We start from the raw sequence: 22,146 nt of genomic DNA, 5'->3' as shown, positions 1-22,146 counted from the left end.
GGCGCCTGTCCTAAGGCATGTACCTTGAAGTAATTTCCTCTGTTTTTCTAGGACAAGAGCCTTGAGTGTGTCCAGCTCTGTTTTCCTTTTTGCCATCTTGTCACCTGAGTGGGAGCTAAACAATGAGTTGCCAGTGAAGCGAAGGTTGAGGAAACGCTGCTGTGCCTTTAGCTCAGGCCTGTAGGGCAAAGCCATGATGAACTTCTGGTACATTTTAAACATGCATATTCGTGGGCAGCGATTTCCGAGACATCCGCCACCATTCTCATTATCTGATTAGCGACCAGACAATCCTTCCTGCAAGATCTGGCCAGTGATTGCCAAAGGTACATATCATATCGTCTCATTAATGTGGTAGCGCTAGACACCTTCATAAATAAGGCAAATGTACCGCACATTTTCCTGCCGAAGGAATCCATTTCTTTACTGTCCTTTTGCGGACAGTCGGATAAGTAAGCTGCAATGGTGTGCATCTTCTTGGCAGCAGCTATAATGATCGAGTCTGGTGGATGGTCATTTTTCGGAAATAAGGGTCTTGATCTGGAGCCTTATATTTCTTTAGAATTCTAGCTGGAGCCAGTGGCGGGGAGGGTGGAGTAAGAAAAATGTCCATTACTGGTTGGAGCAGACCTGAGACCACAGGAAGCAATGGTCTTGAGGTAAACCTATTATGTAAGGTCTCGAAAATGATCAATGAGGTAGTAGTGGGTGCTGGAATATCAATGTTCAGATTAGCAGTCCCTCTAACCAATACCTCATTAAACATTTTCAGGTTGTCTACTGGGGATACTCTCACAGGTGGAGTGTCTGAAGTGTTGGTGAGTCATCCCTCTTTGATGATTTCGTAGAAGTAGACCATGTAGGGTATCTGTGTGCACTGTGGAATGATCAAGACCTTTGGGGAGGTGTACGGGATATTGTTCTGGTCCTGCGTCGAGACCTACTCCATGTCCATGGCCTGGTTCTGCACCAAGGAGTGGTCTCCCTAGGTAACCTGCATCTTGTTGGGGACCTGGGGGTGGGGAGATGGTATATGCAGAGCGTGCTAGAAGAGTCTTAGCTTGCAGAGGTGGCTTTGGAGAGGGTGTAAGCAGGAGAGGCAATAAAAGTGAATATGTCTGTGAATGTTGTGAGTCTGGACTCTGTGGAACAGGCCCTTTGCCCTTTTAGCAATCAAGGAGAATGGCCAATAGGGGTCTGCGAGCCTCTGACTGATGGAAAGATCTTTGTCTCCATGTACAGGAGTGGGAGGGAGCTTCTGAAGACGCAGCTGAAGCTTGTCCCTTTGATATTTGTCTAGAAGACAAGTTATGCAATGTAGGCCTAACAGTAGGCAAATGTTGGCTCGACATCATAAGATGAGGTGCTGACACTTATGGGGATGTTGAGGACGAATGTTTAGCCGGTGAGGGAGGCATCGACATCGACTGAGACCGCAGAGGAGATGCCTGCCTCGACCTTGATTGGTGTCTGGTTGCCACAGATGGAAATGCCTTCCTTGATGTCGAGCAGCGCCTAATTTCTGCCGATGGAGATGTCTGCCTCGACATAGAACGGCGTCTGTTTACGCCGACAGAGATGTCTGCCTTGACATAGAACGGTGCCTGGTTACAGCTGACGGAGACTTTCTTGGGGAAGTATGTCTCGACGTTTAACGGAAATGTGACATCGTCAATGGAGTCCTCATTGCAGTATGGCTCAAAGCCGAATGTCGATGGGCAGGCGTCAACGAATGGCAATGGACGATGGAGACCTGCCATCGACAGGAATTCCCCCTGAAAGTAAGCGTGGACTTCGAGCGGCATGCAATAGTGGTTTTCCGTTGATGAAGACTTTTCAGATGTAGAGTTTCTTGACATCAGAGGTCTTGCTGGCGAAGAGTGCATCGTGGTTGAGGGCACTTTCGACGTCGAAGCCTGACGGGGAACAAATAGATATTTTCCTACATCTAGATGCTGATCATGTTCTCCTTTTCTTCCACCTGTCAGGAGGTCTGCCCCCTGAAAGGAGCCCTGTGAAGAGAGGTAGTCTTCTTGGAGAAAGATGGAAGAATTGCTCATGCTGATTCAGTTTTTTCCCTCTCCTGAAGACCATGGAGATGTATTTTCTTTATCTTTTAAGGTCCTTTTAGAGAGTTTCTGGCAATGGTGGCCAGATTCAGGCAGATAAGCGTCAGGTAGACATTTGATACAGCCTGAATGGGGATCAGCCTGTGCCTTCTTTTTGCAATAGACAAAGCACTTGACAAAAATATAGGGCATTTGTGACAGGAAAAAATATAATTTCCTGTGAGAAAATAATTTCTCTGCACTCTAGATGGTAAAAGATGTTGAGTGTAGTAAATAAACGTATTTTTTATTAAGCAATTATTTTGAAAAAAGAAAGAGCCCAGAGCTCCACGAACTCACTAAAGGGGTGAGGAAAAAAAGTACCTAACTGTCACTTTTGGGGAATGATTGGATACTGTAGGTCTTAAAGACACAGTGCCAGTATTCACTTGTTGTGCTTTCAATGCAGCCTATTGGCTAACAATAAAGGCTGTGTTCTGTAATTTATGCTCTCTCTTCCTGATTTACAGAAATGCTTGAGTCTGGTAAGAAACTTATTAAAGGAAAAAATCAAAGTAAATTGGTCACTTTTAGCTCTTAATGAAGGCTGCTTAGATATATATGTATATATATTAAAGTACGACGTACATCTTCTATGCTATATACATATATATTTATTTAATACGTGCTCCAGCGTCCCTGCATGTAGGCGGGAATATTCAGTGCTTATGACTTTGATGCAGATTCCCCTGGAAAAGAACAAAGATGTTACCACCTTAAATGTAGAGCTGTTACAATCACAGCAACCTGTCTCTTCAACAGAGATCTTTATTGTTCAACAGGTTGTTTGAAACCCTCCATTTCATGTAGTCAATTTCTGGGACAGGAGGCAGGAAAACTGAGCTTTTTTCCAAGAAGTAACATCATCAGGCAGAAGATTCCGTCTGCAAGAATTGATGGAAAGCAATGAGCCCCTTCAGCTGTGTGTTGTGGTGTAGACAAGATCTTCACTCCTGAGAAGGTCTTGCCATTCAAATGTTGAGGCAGCAGAAATTACCCCCGTTACTCTCTTCCTTTCACAGAGAAAAACTATAAAGTGACGTGTGGAATGCTTGAATCAATCTAAAATTGATCCGTTCCAGTTTGCCATTTTCTTGCTTGCTATGCCAAGGCGGATGGATGTCAGCCTTAGCCTTGTGGTCCTACTAAAATAGGGGCAGTCCAGCTTTAGCCCTTCTGACTGGGAGCGCAGGCGACCCCAAACATGTTTCAATGTTATTGTGCCTCATTAGAATAGTGCGGCTGTGGGACCTATAGAGAGGTACAGCAACCCCGTCTGGGCATATCCGATGCACTTAATTTAATTTAATTTAATTTAATAACGATTTCTAAAGCGCCTGGTGACCCAAGGGCATCCCCGCGCTATAAGATTTGTGATCCTGTTGAGGGGGAGGAGAGGGAGGGGAGACAGTCAAGGGGACTTCATTTAGGAAACAGATGAGTCTTTAGTTTCTTGCGGAATGCTAGGTAGTTAGGTTCAAGTCTGAGGGAGCGGGGAAGAGCGTTCCATCCCGTAGCTGCTTGAACGGAGAATTGTCGTCCTCCTGTGCGGGTTCTTTCGAATCTAGGAATGCTAGCTAGGTTCTCATTCTGGGATCGTAGGGATCTGGTTGCTGTGTAGGGGGTGATCATTTTGCTGAGGATCGCTGGGCCAGATCCGTTGATCAGCTTATGTGTCGTACACATCGCTTTGAATTGCACCCTTTGGCGCACAGGGAGCCAGTGCAGAGCTTTGAGGGCCGGCTTGGCGGACATTCTGGAGGGGATGTTAGTGAGCAGGCGTGCCGTCGCATTTTGTGTCCGCTGGAGTTTCGTTAGGGTGGCCTCAGGGGCTCCCAGATAAACCAGATTGCTGTAGTCCAGGCGGGACAGTACTAGTCCCTGAATGAGTAGTTTCCTAGAAGTAGGTGGCAGTAAGGGCAGGATCTTGCGGGTCGTGCGCATGAGCCCGAAGCAGGTGCCCGAGGTTTTGGTTGCTTGTGTTTTCATAGTAAGCTCTGGTTCGAGCCACACACCGAGTGTCTTAATTTCACGTTTCGGGGGGGGGATTTCCCCGAACACATCGGGCCAGAGTGCTGGAGGGATGGTCGTCCATTGTTTTCCTAGGAGCATCACCTCCGTCTTTGTCCCATTTAGTTTTAATGATGAGTTATTCATCCAGTTGTGAATTCCTGTAAGGCAGTTGGTCAGGTTTTCTGGATGGTCGATCAACTGGGACAGGGAGACGACCAACTGAGTATCGTCAGCATAGCTTACCATTTTTATGTTAAATGGTGTTACCACGTCCTCAAGAGGGGCCATGTAGACATTAAAAAGCGTCGGACTCAGGGAGGAGCCCTGAGGGACGCCGCTTGTGAGTGGGAGAGTGAATGAGTGATGATTGTCGTCCCACACTTGGAAACTTACAGAGGTTCACTATGAAATAAAGTACCCAGCAATGATGTAAATTATAAATGACATCAGACCAGCTTACTCCCAGTGCCAAATGCTGTTTCAAAGAGCGTATATACGATTTTAAGACCCTCTATGTCTGGTAGGTGAGTGCAGGGACCAATGAACAATGACGGGAGAAAGACTCACTTACCTTCCTCTGCTTCTCCCGCAGGACATGGAGATCAGTGTCGCTGAACTACAGGCCATTCTCAACGATGCTGTGAGCAATAGTAAGTATGGAGCCCTGCGGCTTTCTTGAGGTCCAGCTCCTCTGCATGAGAATCTAAAGCATTCAGATCAGCTTATGAGTCCCAGTACATGCACACATGGTAGTGGAGGGAAGACAGAATCCGAGATAAGGTGGGTGCTAAATATTGGTGATTGGACAGTAAGGCAAGGGGCAGAAGTATGTGACAGACAGGGATGAGAACAGGGGAATATGACAAGATCACAAGGCCGTGGGTGGAGTATCCCATGTGCGTAAGTGTGCATACGTTGGGGTAGTGATAGGAGACTGGATGCATTTGGCCTTCGAGGAAAAATATTGTATGACGAGATGTGAAGATAAGCAGCACATATTGGAGAGATGGAGAAGAGAGTGGGCGAAAGGGCAAACAGGAACAGACATGCGTCTTGGTGTACAGTGAGCTGGGCATGGGTGTCATGGGACTATCTCCATGGCAAACCACAAAAAACACTATTTCAAATTGTACAAAACATTGATATAATTGAAGTCTGTGTTTAAAGGATGAGTTGCCATTATCCAATGGCCAATGTTTGAATGAGTGTTATTCACATGGCCATCTAAATGCAACATATGTGTGTGTCTTCCCTTCCTAGCCCCTGAATACCACATTTCTCTGGTACATACCTCTCTGTTCCCCTCTATGATTCATAACCTCAAGATCTTCCACTGCCATTGACTATTTTTGCCAAACCTGTGTCTTTGTTCATTGATTTCTGTTGTACAGTTCTTCGACACTTAGTAATCAGAGTATAGCTCTGCCAGGCTGACACTCAGGTAAGGTTTGCAGAACTATCTCTAACACTGGCCTCTGCCCCCTAGGCAAGGACCTGAAGACAGACGGCTTCAGCATGGAGTCCTGCCGCCACATGATCTGCCTAATGGATGTATCCTTTTATGGTCTCTAGTTCATTTACTGGTAGCTTTTGACACAGAGTGAACGATGACTACAACTTTGTGTGTCTGAGCATTTAACAAAGTGTGTAATACAATCACAGACAACAACTTGTGGCCATGAAGCATGAACTGGAGAAAGAGCAGTCCTGACCTCTCTAAATATTAACATAGTCAATGTTAGATTTGAAGAGCAGAACTTATGTTAATGGATTATTATCCTCCTGGTCTTTTGACTCTGTAGATTAATGTATGCACTCTAAGAATCTGTATTTGACCACATAATCATAGGTTTAAATCCCTGCATGTCCACCCAGCCTTTCATGCTTCTCAGGCCGTTAAAATAAACACCATTCAGTTGGGTAACATCAGCAGCTGTTATTCAGCAGCAAGATTCACTAAGGGTGAACTTGTGCTTTTATGGTATAAGAGAGGAAGGCCCAGGTTCGCAAACGTTTAGCGCTGGGTTAGCTAACCTGATCTTGAACCTTTTTGGAGCCTTTTTGGAGATTAACAAACCAACTCTAATTGATATTGGTTTGTATGGGGAAAAAATGCAGAGCCGCGCAAAACGCTGCCCTTTGCGTCAAGGGAGCGTTACATGGGTAGTATATGTGTATTCCCATGCAACCACCCATTATTTTTGACGCTAAACCCCCTCTTCTAACATAAGTAGATAGGGTTTAGCGCCCAAAATGAATGCTACTATAAAGCAGTCGTTAAAAGGAGGAATGCCATTTCTCCTTGCGTTTACGACTTTGTATGTGTGCTGCACTGTACAGCATGCACACAAAGTAGGACAAGCTTTTTTATTTTTATTGCATACAACTTATGTAGTACATTTTGTATCAGTACATGTTTACAGGCAAAGTTAGGGCACATCAGTCATTATAGCCAGAGATAAAAGGAGCGAAACTCAAGAAAACAAACAGCTTCTGCAATACAGTACACCAGTGTCTCTTTTACTGCTATTGTCACCTCAAGTGAGCTCGCCCAGCACTGAGGGCTCATCCTGGCAGTCACTGGGCTCCTGAATGGGCCAGCATTTGCCATCACACTGCGGGGGCCTCATACCATCTCTGGGTGCTCGAGTAGATATCCAGTCAGTGGTGCCCAGAAGTCCCTAGGTCTGGAGGCCGCTGGTAGTTCGTCCGCATATATATTCAATTGCTCCCTACATAAACTATCTCCTTCAGCCATTGTGTCACCGTGGGGAATTTCCTCCCTCCCCAGTGCTTCGCCACCAGCCATTTCGCCAGCAATGTCGTGCCAGCCACTAGTCTCCTGTTGCAGGGGTTGGGAGGCTGAACTAGGCCCAGCAGGCAGATGTTCCGAGTGCAATGCACAGTCTCCAGCACCATTTGTATCATACTCGCAGTCGCTTTGACCCAGAAGGCGTGGACAGGTTTACATTCCCAAGCCATAAGTACAAAGTCAGCAATAACTTCACCACATCGTACATAACGTGAATCCGGTCTTAGCCCATATCTCTGTAATTTGACAGGTGTATAATACATTTGATGCAAGAATTCTAAATGTATTATACGGAGGTTGCAACTTGCTGTGAGTTGCCCAGTTGAGGTGCAACATGCCTCCCATTCCTCCCAGGCCAGTGGTGCGGCCATCCTTTTATTCCGCCTGTCCAAAGCCTCCCGGCCAGTCACCTCGTTTTCTTTTGGGGATTGGCATTATACAACTTAGGGCCAGATGTATCAAAGGGTTTTGGCCATTCTGTGTCTATGGGGAAATGTGTTGATACATATGGCCCTTAGTTATTAAACCTTCACTGTCTTGGCAGCTAATATCACCTGCAGCACTTTTAGCATTTCCAATTCCGCTGGGAACCAGGGGTTGCAGTGATCTGACTGCAGCATGCAGCTTGGTTTACATGAACCCCAGCATCGCTGTGTATGGTCGCCCTGCCGAGAATGCATCTAGTTTCAGGAACTGGCCATTAATGTACAAATCACCCGGCTTAGTGATGCCGATGGCAGCGAGGGTCGACAGCGCCCCCTGTTCATGTGCTATGGATATGTCCGGATATGCCTTGATGGGCATGGCTGGTGCATATTGAAGTGTCCGTCCAGCCCGCGCACCTAGGTCCCTCCGGGCTTTAGAGGTACAGGCTAATGTGTTGAGTTCCTTCCTACTAATGTCTGATCTATCTACCAACCTGACTCCATAGGCGTTAAAAGTCTGACTACCGACGTGAACACCATCGGTCTGACACAAAAAAATCAGGATTCCACTCATGAAGGTGGACACTGCATTGACCTGATTTATACCAACTTTGACAATATACTGTGTCATAAACCCATCCAACTTAATTGGTCAGATCATTTCTTACTCCAATTCACAATTCTTCAAGCCAATGCAGGTCCCCATAAGAAACCCCTACCCCCCTCCATACGTAGACAGTGGCATAAAATTACACTGGACACGTTACAAAAGACGTGGGAAAAACCCGAGATTAGAGACACCGAAGACGTTGATCACAAGTTAATTATGTTCCAACAATCTCTTACAACAGCCATTGATAAAATTGCCCCCCTGAAAACATCCAAACAATTCCCTGCAGCTAAGCAGGAGAAATGGTATACCGAGGCTCTTAGGAAAGAGAAACAAGAATGCAGGAGGATAGAAAAAAGGTGGAGGAAATCACACTCTGAGGAGAACGAAAAGGCATACCGTACAGCGCAAAACAATTATTATAAACATATTAAAGCTGCTCGCAAAAACACTATTGCTCAACAACTGTTAGAAGCAGGCAATTCTCCTAAAGAATTGTATAGGATTCTGGAAACCTTTACTAAACCCATGGCCTGCACAAGTCCAGATGACTTCTCACAAAACCTTTGTGAAGAGGTCTCACTATACTTCGAAAACAAAATAGAGAAAATCTATGAAAAATTCTGGCATCCCAACCAAATAGTGATATCATGAATACCTCCCCCTCTAATAACAATACCCACTTCACATTAACTACATTTCCTCCTGTCAATACCGAAGAGCTCCACACAATTATGACCCAAGTAAAATCTGGGTCACCGAATGACCTCATTCCTGTCAAAACCCTAACTTCTCTCCGTACCTTGCTAGCCCCTTACATTCAGGATGTAATAAATCAGTCTTTGAAAGAGGGAAAAGTACCAGCAGAGTGGAAAAATGCAGTGGTGAACCCCATCCGCAAGAATGCGGCACTCCCGTGGACAGAGCTCTCCAACCTCCGTCCCATCTCCCTTCTGCCTTATTACAGCAAGATGGCCGAGAAACATGTTAATGCTCACCTGTCTAGTTACATCGAGGCAGCGGGCGGCCTAGACCATTCGCAATCTGGTTTCAGGCCTAACCATAGCACCGAATCAGCTCTCCTCTCTGTGACAGATAACATCAGAATGTCACTTGACAGGGGGAGCTCAGTGATTCTGGTGCTATTGGATTTGTCCGCTGCCTTCGACACGGTGTCGCATGAAATTCTTCTCGACCGTCTGAAGGCAGTGGGAGTAAAAGGGACCGCCCTTGCATGGCTTGAAAGCTTTCTTGAAGACAGACAACAAGGGGTCAAACTAGGCTCTCATAAATCTGTCTGCAGGAAGCTTACCAAGGGTGTGCCAAAGGGCTCATGCTTGAGCCCCACGTTATTTAACGTATATGTGGCCCCTTTGGCAGAGATTATAAGATCCGATGGGTTCTCTCCAATTTCCTACGCTGACGACACTCAGCTGCTGTTTCCCTTTCAGACCATCACTCCTGCTGTCATGAAATCCTTCCAAGACGGCATGAGAGCAGTGGCGGGTTGGATGGCTCAGAACTTCCTCCAGTGCAACGTGTCCAAAACGGAAGTCATGTTGTTCGGAGGGGCCACCCTGCTCTGGTCGCCTGATTGGTGGCCACTTGAGCTAGGACCTGTCCCAGCGCCCAAACTTACCATCAAAAATCTGGGAGTACGCCTAGACCAAGCTCTGATAATGAAAGACCACGTCAATCAGGTTACGGGAATATGTTTCCATACAATTGGTCTTCTACGGCGTATCTTCCCCTTCCTACCCAACATCTATAGGAAGACGCTGGTACAGGCACTAATCCTTGGACGAGTGGACTATTGTAATAGTCTACTCATTTCCGCCAACCAGGAACAACTACGCAGACTGCAGGTGGTGCAGAATACTGCGGCAAGACTCATCCTGAATGCCCCTCCCGTACCCCTTCCCGCCCTCTTCTCTCCCATCTCCATTGGCTTCCAGTGCAACAGCGCATAAATTTCAAAATCTGCTGCATCATGCACAAGTGTATATATGGATCTGGCCCCAAATATCTAAGAGAAATTTTTCTTTTATATTCTCCTGGACGGGCTCTGCGCTCTAGCAACGCCATGCTGCTGCATGTTCCTAAAGTTTCCAGAGCAAGACAGGGGGGGCGTGCACCCTCCCATAAAGGCCCCTTGTTGTGGAATTCTCTTCCACTTCAGTTGAGACTTACGCCCAATCTTCTTTCCTTTAGAAAAAAATTAAAAACTCACCTGTTCTCACACGAATAATATGGCCATTTTCTTTGTCACCCACTTACTACAGTCTGCCCAAGTCATGCAAGCTACGCGCGGAGATACCCCTTCGGGGCTGATTCAGGCGCGATACAAGACTTTAAATAAATAAAATAAAATTGAGGAGCACCATGGCAGTCAACGGGATGGGATGCACAGTGTCAGCTTCCACAGCTAAGTTTGAGAAGTATTGCTAAGGAAAGTGCCAGTAATGTGCATATTGCGCTTGCGCACATAAATAATGAAGGCGTAGATCCGGGGCCCGAACCCTCCTGTTCATACGGTTGGATCAGGATGTCCCAACTGCATATCGGTTGTTTGCCCGCCCACACTAGGTTTTATAAGCATGCTTTGAGTGATTGGAATATAACTTTGTTGAGTACGATTGGAATATTCTTAAATAAATAAATACATTTGGGAAGGATTGACATTTTTGCAACTGTAATTCTCTCTGCAAGAGACAGGGGGAGTTGCGTCTACCTCACCACTTGGTATGTCAGCTTTGCTATAGGCCACCTATAATTCCTGCTAATGACAGTCTCTGGGTCCTTGTGCACCCAGAGGCCCAGGTATCTTACATCGTCGTTCGTCCCAATTTTTCCGGAGGCCAGAGTATCTGTCATAGCATACGTACTCCCGCAGCAGGGGCTCCATATGTGTCTCAGAGTTCTTTACATATAGCAACATATCGTCCACATATAATGATAGGGATAATGGTCGTTGGCAGGACTTGAGCGCGGCCTGAGCGTGTCGCAGCCTAATCTTGCATGCCAGTGGCTCAAGGGCCAGCGAAAACAACATGGGGGAGAGGGGGCATCTCTGTCTGATTCCACTACAAATTCGTATGGGATCAGACACTATTCTGTTGACACAGATTCTAGCCACTGGAAGTGTGTATAGCAGACGCACCCATTTTTAAGAAGGCGTGCAGCATTCCCATTCTCTGCAGGACCGCAAGCATGCATTCCCACTGTACAGAATCGAACCCCCTGGCTGCATCCAGCAGCAGCGCTGCAGCCTTAAGCTCTGGGTTCAGGTGATGCAGCACTGCGAACAGTGTGTGTAGATTGTGCGAGGTAGATCTTTGAGGCACAACTGATCTGGGAGGATCAGATTTGGCACTAGGGTTTACAGTCTGTTTTTTAATTATTTTGGCAAGGATTTTGGTGTCTATGTTTATTAATGACTTTGGTCTATACAATTCACACCTATTGCCCTCTTTATCTGGCTTCAACAGTGTCACTATTTATTCTTCCCCCAAGGAGGGTGGCAGTACACGTCTGTTGTATGCCTCCATGTACACCTCCAACAATTTCGGAGCCAGACTGTCAACCTACGTCTTGTAAAATTCCTCTATCAGGCCATCAATTCCTGCCGCCTTGCAGTTAGGCAACACCATAATACCTTTCCTGATGTTGTCTACTATCTAGGGTTGGATTGGATACTCTCTTTGTCCAGATAATAGCCAACCCAGGTTGATATCCTCAAAGTATTGGGGTATGTCACTTTCCGCAAACGTCGCCCTACGCCCATATAATCTGGAGTAAAACTCTGTGAATACTTTTAGGATCTCAGGTGTGGGGTAGTGTTTGTTGTGCGTATGATCCATCAACTCAGCTATGTGTTCCTGTTCCCTAGGCTGCACCATATTACTTCCCTGCCTCCTTCCCCATACGCTCTAGCTCTCCACCTTCTAGATCTATGACATACCTCCTATTGGGCTAGTTCAGCATGTTCAGAGACCAGCTTCCTCATCTGGGGCACCAGAGCATGTGTGGGGTTTTGCTCGTATGTTTGCTCATGTGTATGTCTTCTACATCCTTTAATCTATTACGTAGCAATTTCAGTATTCCAGCTTGTACCCCCATACATTCACCTCTGATGGTGACCTTGAAGGCCTCCCACAGTGTCCGACTCCCTCCACTGAGCCTTCATTTTCAGAGAAACAATTTGTGATGGCTGGTCCCACAGTTGTACGAAATACCTGGTCTATCAGCTAAGATGGTTGCAGCCTCCATTGGAATGGTGGCCTGGTGTATGTGGGTATTGCTTTGCTGCAACTCACTTGAAATCGCTGGGACTCTGTGCTTTTGGTTCCTTTTTGACACCCCTGCTACTCCTCGCGGAACCCGCTTCATGGGTCCCGCTTCGTGGGGGTTTTTTCTACATCATCTGAGGACTTTGCTTGTGGAGAACTCAGGAAACGGACTGTGGGTGTAAGTGTAGCGAGCAGGGCTGCGAGCGAGCTGCGGGTCCGGGACTACAATTTCCAGGAGCGCCTGTCAGCCCGAATTGACAGCACCTGGGCCGCTCTCCCTGCCTGCTCCTCACCACCTACGCGCTCAAAAGCCCCAGCCTCTGTAAGCAAATTGGGACGCTTTGCTGCAACTCACTTGAAATCGCTGGGACTCTGTGCTTTTGGTTCCCCTTTGACACCCCTGCTACTCCTCGCGGAACCCGCTTCGGGGGTCCCGCTTCGTGGGGGGGTTTTCTACATCACCTGAGGACTTTGCTTGTGGAGAACTCAGGACACGGACTGTGGGTGTAAGTGTAGCGGGCAGGGCTGCGAGTGAGCTGCGGGTCCGGGACTACAATTCCCAGGAGCGCCCGCCAGCCCGAATTGACAGCACCTGGTCCGCTCTCCCTGCCTGCTCCTCCCCACATACGCAGTCCCTATAATTGTATTCCCCCAGTCCCGCTGCGTGGGAGCGACCAGGAGAAGCCCGGGACAAGGGCAGGGCCATCTGTGGCCGTCCGAGGCCGATTGAGGTCGGGTGGGGCCACCCCTCTTTCATTTTTCTTCTATGCTGACCGGTCTAGGAAGATCTCTGGGTAAATAGTGTTTGTTTGTTTTCATTTCATATTGTTTTATTTATTTTTTTTGTCTGCCAGAAGGGTGGGCAAGTATACATCAACAAAATGCCCCTACGTTCTGGTAAGGAATGACAGGTCCAGGTATCTACCTCAAATGGAGTTTTCACAGGCACTATCGATCAATTCTTTAAACGTACTACCTGTATTCTAGAAAAAGAAATTGCACTCGCAGAAAAACGACTTATCTCTTGACTTGGTCACGGGTAAGAGCTCTTCACTAGGGAAAATCCGTGAGGCTGTTTCCCCGGTTCCCCTAACACAATTGGCTTGTACCGTTAGTAATGTTACAGATACAGATACTGTACCCGTTGACCAAGAGTTGGAGTTGGAGGGGGGTGCTATTGATATCGTCCTAGATTCCACATCGGAAGGTAGTTCTTTATATCACAACTTAGTCAACATTGAGACCGATATTACGGCTTCCTCTAGTATTGTACTAAGCCCAGAGCCCGAAACCCGATCTCCAAACTTGGAGAACATGACCACACACAAATCTAGTAAAAGGAAACGGGAAGATTCGTCACAGAAGGGAGGCAATAAAAAGGTCATGAGAACCAATAACACAGCTCCTCCCCCAAATAGCACATCAGCCCTGCTACCAAACCCCCCAGTGAATAATAAAACCACAGAAAATGATGCAGAAGGTATTCTTTTGGATAAAATCGAGCTGTTGATTAAATCTCTTCTTTTGCCCCTATTTGAACGGACTAGGCTATTAAATGATAAAATGGACCTCATGGTAACATTAGTAAGAGAAAATGTGGGCATTTTGAAAAAGATACAACAATCTACTGCCCCCATGGGGACAGAACTAATGTGCACACAGCAAAAGCTGTCGAGTAATGGGGATAAGGGGAAAATGGCAAAACCTGTATCATCTTCCTTGAGAGCCCCCGAGCAGAAGCCTGCTACCGATAAAAATAAGCAGACATCTGCAAAGACTATATCACATAAGGTAGATTTAGTTAACAATTCACAGCCCACCCCCAGAGGATTACCCAAACCTATCCATCCAATAGACCAAAACAATCAGGCTAGGAAAACAGTTCCACCTAGAAAACAATGTGTGAATTCCCCCCCCCCCCCCTGAGTCACTGCCCTATACTATAATCTTAACTGGAGTGGCCCCATTGGGAGAGGGAAAGGTGGAAACACAGAGATTTATATATTAAAGTAAACTTCTGGTTAAATAAGAACCGACCTCTTCCACCAATGTCTAAAACAGAAATCCTTAATGTCAGGAGAGTGGACTGGGTGGGATTTAGTAAAAAAGACCTTGAGGGGGACTGTGTGGTCATTAGTATTAGGGAGCCATGGGTAGTGGATTTTATCTGCAGGGAACCAAGATTTGGAAGAATGGGTGACGCCCAAACTCTGTCCCTGCACTATTTCTACCCTAAATTCAATTTAGTGAGAGATTATCCCCGCCAAAATCATTCCAACCAAAACAATAGATTTAGAGGAAGATATCCTCCAGAAGTGGCTACCTACCCCATGTTTTTGCCCCACCTCTCGAATCGCTTTGCACCATTAAGTGGGCTGGACGGAGTTGACTGACTCAATAGGGGGTTAGTGGAACACAATAATAGGGTGCCCAGATTGTCCATTGGAGTAACGTCCCCTCATTCCTTATACACACAGGAGATGGATAGTAGCACCGAAAGCCCAAGAATCAACGCATAAGTCTTATTAGGGGATCAGCTAGGAAATGGCCCTATTGGTATAAATTCGGTAGATGAATGTAAAAGTAGCTCCCTATCACAATAGAGAAGTCGGGGGAATGTTGCTTCACTTGGAAAGGAATCAGTAGTTCTTGTAAACACACTTAGGATATTACCCTGGAACATTGCGGGGCTGAAAGGGAAAATGGACGAGACAGAATGGGGGGCCTTTATAGAGCAATATGATATTGTAGTATTCCAAGAAAGTTGGTCAACCGATGCAGTATTTCATCTAGGTTATTTGAATTTTTATAAACCAGCACACAAAGGGCCAAAGGGACGACCGTCTGGGGGGCTTGTTATTTGTATTAGACAATCAATATGTTATAGGCCCCATGAGTTGTCTATCCCAAATGCTGATATACAGGGGCTAAAACCTAGCAGAGCAAACTACCGGGATTTGTATTTAATCAATATATATGCAAGGGGGCAACCAGGAGGTAAGAGTCCCGAAATTATTGAGGACTTAGATCTCCTATTGAATAATATTGGTAGAGGCAAGTGTGTAACAGTGGCAGGGGATCTAAACTGTACGTTTGAACCACTACCTACTTTGGAAGACGGTTGCTATGGTGAGGTAGATCAGTTATGGAATATTCCTAGCCTGGCCATATCACCAGTTTAAAAGGTTACTGAGGCCGTTTTGCAGTGGCTTGGTTTATGTTTGGAGTGGGATTTAAGGGCAGCAAACGGGAGGTCTATGTCCGATTTGGCGGGAAATGCCACCTTCGATAACGGCTACAGTACCAGCCGCATAGATTATTTCCTAATTAAAATGGAGTTTTGGACCCTACTAGGGGATATGGAAATAATTGAAAGACCAGAAAGTGACCACAACCCTCTATCAATAAACCTGAAAGTTGATGTTGGCTTGCTCAGAAAAAATGCAACAAACTATATCACAGCCGAGGCAGTCCTCACAAACGACTGTCGTAGGGTACGCTGGGGTAGGGTTCTGGAAGATCCTGGCACCATCGAAAAAAAAATATCATTACAAGTATCAGCAGCGACTAAAAAAGCGAAGTCACTACTGGATGATGTGGGGTCACTGGAGCAAATTAGCTCAATCCCTTTTTGCTAAACTTAAATCTTTCTTTACAAAACTGGGTGGCTCAACGAAAACTGGTAGGAAACCCTTGGGTGCCAAATGGTATGACAATACCTGCCGTAAGGCAGATAGTTCCGTGATAGCTGTTATTAAAACTATGGTAACATTGGATATCAAAGTAGAAAGGGCTAAATACAAGAAAGTATTAAATCAAGCAAGGACAGCATGGGATGACCAACGCTGGCTGGAACTTTATGAGGCTAGCCTGTCCACCAACCAGCTTAAATTTTGGCAGGTAGTGAAGTGGGGAGGGTCATGGGACTTGCAAACCCCAGTTAACCATGTCTCAGCCGAGGACTGAGTTGAGCATTTCTCGGCCCAGTTCAGTGGTATGGTGACGGGAAGACATAATGTAGGGGAGAGTAACCTGCCTCCCACTCCTGTAGCTATTTGTGGGAGCATAGTTTTTAAAGAAATCGAGACAGAGAATGCATTAAAGCTGGTCCAAACTGGCAAAGCACCCGGTATGGACTGCGTCCCTGCGGATCTCTTTAAGCATGATATGGATAATTGGGTTCCTTATATAACCACCCTGGCTAATGCTATCGCCAGAGGCGCCAGAGTACCAGACTCCTGGAAAGGGGCCGAAATTCTCCCTGTATATAAAAAAGGTGATAAGACCCATGCGGGGAACTACCGCCCTATAAGCCTTATCGATGCCCTGCAGAAAGTAATTGCTAGAATGTTGCTGGGTAGAATTCAGTTTTGGATGAGAGAAGAAAACATCCTGTCCCCGCTGCAAGCTGGCTTCAGGGCCAGTACAAGCACTGTCGACCAAGTGCTGAGATTTATTATGATTTATTGGAAGACAGTGCATTTAGGCGAAGGCACTATATACGCAGCGTTCGTGGATCTTAAATCTGCGTTCGACTTGGTCCCCGAGAGAGAAGATGTGGGTAGCCCTAAGGAGAATGGGAATGCCGCCTGAATGGCTTGAGCTAACCATCAGGCTACATGAATTAAACTTTGCCAGAGTTAGATGGGGCAGCCAGGGCCAGGTGACAGAGCCCTTCCCAGTGACCCGTGGAGTAAGACAAGGGTTTGTCTTGGCACCAACATTGTTTTTACTCTTTATTACCAAGTAGTGCAGTTTCTTTCAACTACCCTAACAGTTTTGGGTGGGACCAGGTTCCCCCTTTTAATTTTTGCCGATGACACTTTGATTTTGGCAAAAACACAGGTGGGTCTCCAGACTGCAATAAACAAGTTTGTGGAGGTTTGTAAAATAAATGACCTTGAAATTAACGTTTCAAAAACCACATTTATGGTCCTGACCAAGAACAAACCGCTAAGGGGTCAAGTAACTATGAACGGTACCACCTTGGAACAAGTAGGGGTGATGACCTACCTAGGGGTGGTTATAGACTACAGGCTGCGCTGGAAAGAGCAGATCGAAGCACTCTGTTTAAAATTTGCCCGTTTATCGGGATGCCTTGTTAAAGAACAGCGTTGCTCCCAAACTAAAAGAGTTTTGCCAGCGCTAAAAATTTATAATGCAAAAATTAGCTCAGCCATCCTCTATGGCTCGGATCTATGGGGTAATGTAGACCTCGACCCTCTAGATAAAATCCAGAATAAGTTTTTCCGTAGTCTGGTAGGTCTCCCACTATCAACACCATCACTCCCCCTTATGTTAGACATGGGCTGCCAATCCATTAAAAATCAGGCACAATATAGGATAGTAGCCTTGTGGAGACGTATCTGGTCCACTCCGGAACTATCTATGTTTGCTAATGAGATTCTGGATGTGAGATCAATATTAGGGTCAGGGAATCTATCTTGGTTTAAAACCGTGAAGGCTACACTCTTCAGAATGGGTCTTCATATGCAGTGGTCAGATCCGGGAAATCAGGTATTCCCGTCGAAAAAAGAATTCAAACTATTGTTTTGGGCTACTGTAAAAGAAGATCTGGTTTTGCTTTCACAGACTCCCAACCTGACAGGTATTTTTCTGCTCTACAAAGTGGTTCCACATACTGAGACCTATTGGGACAATATTACCAAAAGTGCAGACAGGAAACTCTATCACCAATTTAGAGTTGGCACGCTGCCAATAAGGGAGTTTACCAACAAATGGCATAACCAATCGTCTTTGCACTGTCCCTGGTGTAGTGAGCAAAAGGAAACTATGGTCCACTTTCTTTTTGCTTGTCCAGCTTACTGCGCACCACGTCGGAAATGGCTTAAACCCATCTGCAGAAGGGTTAATACACGGGTGTTTGAAGAAGCTTTGCTAATTTTAAGATCTAATACAGCAGAGTGGATGTCGAAATACGTATGGCGAAATACCTCGGATGGGCTTGGACCATCAGAGCTAGGCACCTACTAGGTGATAAATGAGATAACTGTAACAGTAGGAACAAACTTTCTGTAGTTGTTTAATGAATGAATTGTAAACTTTTATCGACTTCTAAAAACGTCTTTTGATGTTATTTAATTGAATTTTTTATAGAGAAATGATTGGCTGCATTGTACTTTTTAAAGACCTGTACTTACTATGTTGTATTTTTCTATATATTTTATCTGTTGTCTTTTATGAAGAAAAGTTCGAAATAAAGACGTTAAAAACTGAAACTGGTATTGCTAACTTCAGCATCACCGGAGCATGATATGATGTTTTGGCCAGGTGCCTGACCACCCCCAGTCGGAACGCTCACTTCCCTTGAAACAAGCCAGTAATCCAACCTGGACCAGGAGCCATGGACTGTGGACATATAGATTCCCTCCCTGGTAGTTGGGTTCCGACTCCTCCACACATCTACTAGCCCCTCAGCCTCCATCATTTCCCTGATTATTTTAGCTGCTTGTTTACCATGTGTGGTAGAAGAGGCCAAGGGATGCAGTTGTGGGTCCAGATACAAATTTAAATCTTCACCCCAGATCACTAATTTCGGCGATAGGCTATCTATGCGCCTCCAGACATCATTATAAAATTCAGGGTCTAAGTTGGGGCCATAAGTGTTTACAAACAGAATCGTCTGCCCACCCAGGCATCTTTGCATCAGGAGCAGCCTTCCGTGATCATCTGCCTCGATGTGTGTCAAGACAAAAGGTGTTCCCCTTCTGACTAATATTAATACACCTCTGGAGTATGCAGAGTATGACGACACTGCCCTAACCACCGCCCATCTTTTCCCTACCTTGTGCTCTGTGTGTTTTGTGAGGTGGGTCTCCTGTAGAAACGCCACGTGGATATTATGCCTATCCAAATAAGCTAGGACATGGTGTATTTTGTTAGGATTGTTGAGTCCCCACACATTCCATGTAATAAGTTTAGTTAGGAAGCCAGTTTGTGCCATTTCCTGCGATTGGTTATCCAGGGTATCCACCATATTGCATTCTCCAAAATGATAGGCCCACTGACCTGTCATATACCTTGCCTGTACTGCAGTCGCAACTTAACTATCCCCGGTAATCCACCCCCACCCGCTTCAGCGTACCCAACTTGCTAAAGACAGTCCCAAACAACCCTAACTTGCCTAAACCAGAAAAATATCCCCATTGACAGTTTTGGGGTATTCCAATGTGGGGGCACTAGTGCACAGTCTTTGTCACTTACGCAATGTTTCATCAATGCTCTGTCCCATCCTTGGCAAAGTTCAATGCCATTGCGGCCATCTGACATGGTATGTACCATTTGAGCACCTCCATGACACCTGCTAGTCCGCTACGCGTGGCAATACCCTCATCTTATTACAGTCCAGTTTCATAGCGTCTCATGCCCTCTATATCCTTCTGTTCAATTCATTTGTAATTAATGGTTTGCTTCTCTCTCGCCATGCGCAAGACCGCATCCCTGTCCCTATAATTAAAGAGTCTTGCCATGATTGCCCGTGGTGGGGCCCCTGGTGACGGTCTCGCCACCAGTGATCTATGCGCCCTCTCCACAGTCAACATCCCGGATAAATTCTCAGGTACAAAGATGTCTTGAGCATGTCCTCTATGTAAAGCGCCAGCTTGCCCGTGTTTGCCAATTCTGGTAGGCCCATGATTCTGAGGTTATTTTGCCTCAACCTTGCTTCTAGGTCCTGCTTCTTGGCCTGAATTACAACCAGGACCTTCTCCATGTTGAGGCACATGGATGAGACGGTCTGCAAGCTATCCTCTGTGTCTGGGATTCGTTTTTTGGCTTCCCCCAGCCTGGCGCCATGCTTGTCTAATTTAGTGGACATGTGATCCAACCTTAAATTGAGTGCGTCTATTGACTGAAACTACTCTGCACGGTGATAATAGCAGATTTGAGGGAAGTAGTGACTTCCATCGACGTGTCTTGTTCTGAGTCCGACAATTCCCGCTGTTGGGACCTGCTCGGTTTCCTCATCTTAAATGTGAGGCGTTCTTGATTCTTGTCAGTTTCCCCATCTTGGTGTATCCAACAACTCAATGACCATACAGTCATCCTGTATTGTGGGCGTAGGGATTGGCCTGCTCCTGTGCGGTGATACTCTGTACTATGTCTATTAGAGAGCATGCAGTATGGCAGTGCCTGAGTAACTCTGTAGCAGTAGCGGTGTAGTTATGGATTTGCGGCGCTTGCTGTGATCCTCTTCCCCTCCGAGGGCTTCTCCTTCAGGCCGGGTGTGTCTACAGGCTTTCACGAAGCCCAGGCTCTCGGCCCAGTCCCAGCTGCGAGCAGCGTTTGTGACTCACTGATTGGCAGATTCCACAAGGAACGGAATAGCCCTCATGTGGCCAGCCACACATAATGCAATACTATAGCCTTATAGCCCGCCGTAGAGGGCTATACCAGCTATTAAAGGCCCTCTCCAGCGTTAAAGGCCCCGAGCCGACGGCTATAGCGGTATAGCCCATCTACGAAGGGCTATAAGGCTATTAGAACATTCTGTCACCAGAGGGCAGAATGTTCTAACAAAAAAACAAAGCCTTTTGGAAGTGTGAGGGGATTGGAACCCCCTCAGGCTCCCTGAAGCCTTTGTTCACAGCCAGAGCTGTGAACAAAGAAACATTGGAATGTTGGAGCTCCAGGCTTATACCAGCCATTATAAGCCCAGAGCACTCCATTGTTTTCAATGGAGCTCCCAACATTCCAATGTTCTAATACAGCTTATAAAAATCAAACAATAAACGTTTTTAACAGGCCTATATAAAAAGCATCCCATATAAAATGACAAACATTCACCAGGAAGCATTTGTAAACATAACATGGCTGGTCTCACCAGAGTAAACTTTAAGACCTTTAACAAAGGACTTATAGAATCTTTATGCAATTGCTTGTAAAACCATAAAACACGGTAAAGTGCATACTATCCTGTTGCAAACTGAATCACAGCTACAATACCTTAAGGTTTTAACTTTTGATCATCCTCTGGGTACTGCCAATAGAGAATAAAACAAATTCAGCCTTAACCTAATTTATAAAATCGATGATTAGGGGGCATGGTCTAAGTAAGAAAGATAGTGGGCGTGTGAAATTCTAGCGTCCCGACCTCAGTAAGCAATTCGGGGCTACCCTAGCCAGCCTCACCGGCCTTGTCCATCTTGCGTGGGTAGATAGGCACACGGCCGAATGAGCCATGCGGAGCTACGTGGGCTGTGGCTGGACGCCTCTGGACTGTTGGAATCATGCAAGTGTTGCCTGTTTGAGACGCCAGCGGCTGAATCGCCCTGAGAGCTGGTGGTGGTTTGGGGGATTTTCCTGGTGCAGACTCCCTAGTGAGTTGTGTGACCCTATATGGGTGGACCGAGCTCCTGATGAGCAGAAGAGAACCACAGCCCATGGCAGACCTGGTTGATGGAAGTGGAGCCCTGCTGCATGCTGGGAGACCTACCTGCCTGGTTCTCAGGGCTTGGGCAGATTTGACTAACACCTGGCTGGGGACTGCTAAACACAGGGAAACAAGCTGGGCCTAAGAGGGCAACTCTTGTAGCAGAGTCCAAGTGGTTTGAGGGGGGACATATTGTAGCTTAGAAAAACATGCTTTGGGTCTTGGCCTTGGGCAGAGGACCAAGGGCTTGGTACTTTCCAAGCAGGGCGTAGATGTGCTTGGTGCTTCCCAAGCGGGGCATAGATGTGTTGGTGAGGGTCTGGAGGGGTTACACTCAGCCTTTAACCAGTAATGGTTGAGTGGCCGGCCTGTTCTCTCTACCTGCAGGGCCCTGGTTGTGGCTGGACATTACAGGGAGTGCGGAGTTCTCTGGGCCTTATCGTTTAGCATATCGTTTAGCATTAACAAATGGCTATTTGGTGACCAACATGGCCCACT

At 46.3% G+C, this 22,146-nt stretch overlaps 1 protein-coding gene across 3 annotated transcripts in view; it reads left to right on the top strand.

Annotated features, from left to right (window-relative positions):
* Window positions 1–22,146, top strand: part of LOC147706804 (calpain-1 catalytic subunit-like) — an 815,105-nt gene that overhangs the window by 508,880 nt on the left and 284,079 nt on the right. For all 3 annotated transcript variants that reach the window (XM_086925934.1, XM_086925935.1, XM_086925933.1), the window contains 2 exons: window positions 4,714–4,771; window positions 5,608–5,672. In XM_086925934.1, the coding sequence (XP_086782060.1) occupies window positions 4,714–4,771; window positions 5,608–5,672 (123 nt within the window). The remainder of the gene's footprint in view (window positions 1–4,713; window positions 4,772–5,607; window positions 5,673–22,146) is intronic.

Source organism: Lissotriton vulgaris, chromosome 6 (genome assembly GCF_964263255.1).
Source record: "Lissotriton vulgaris chromosome 6, aLisVul1.2, whole genome shotgun sequence".
NCBI classification, from domain to species: Eukaryota; Metazoa; Chordata; class Amphibia; order Caudata; family Salamandridae; genus Lissotriton; species Lissotriton vulgaris.
Note: the sequence above shows the minus strand (reverse complement) of the source record. Positions and strands in the feature narration are given on the sequence as shown.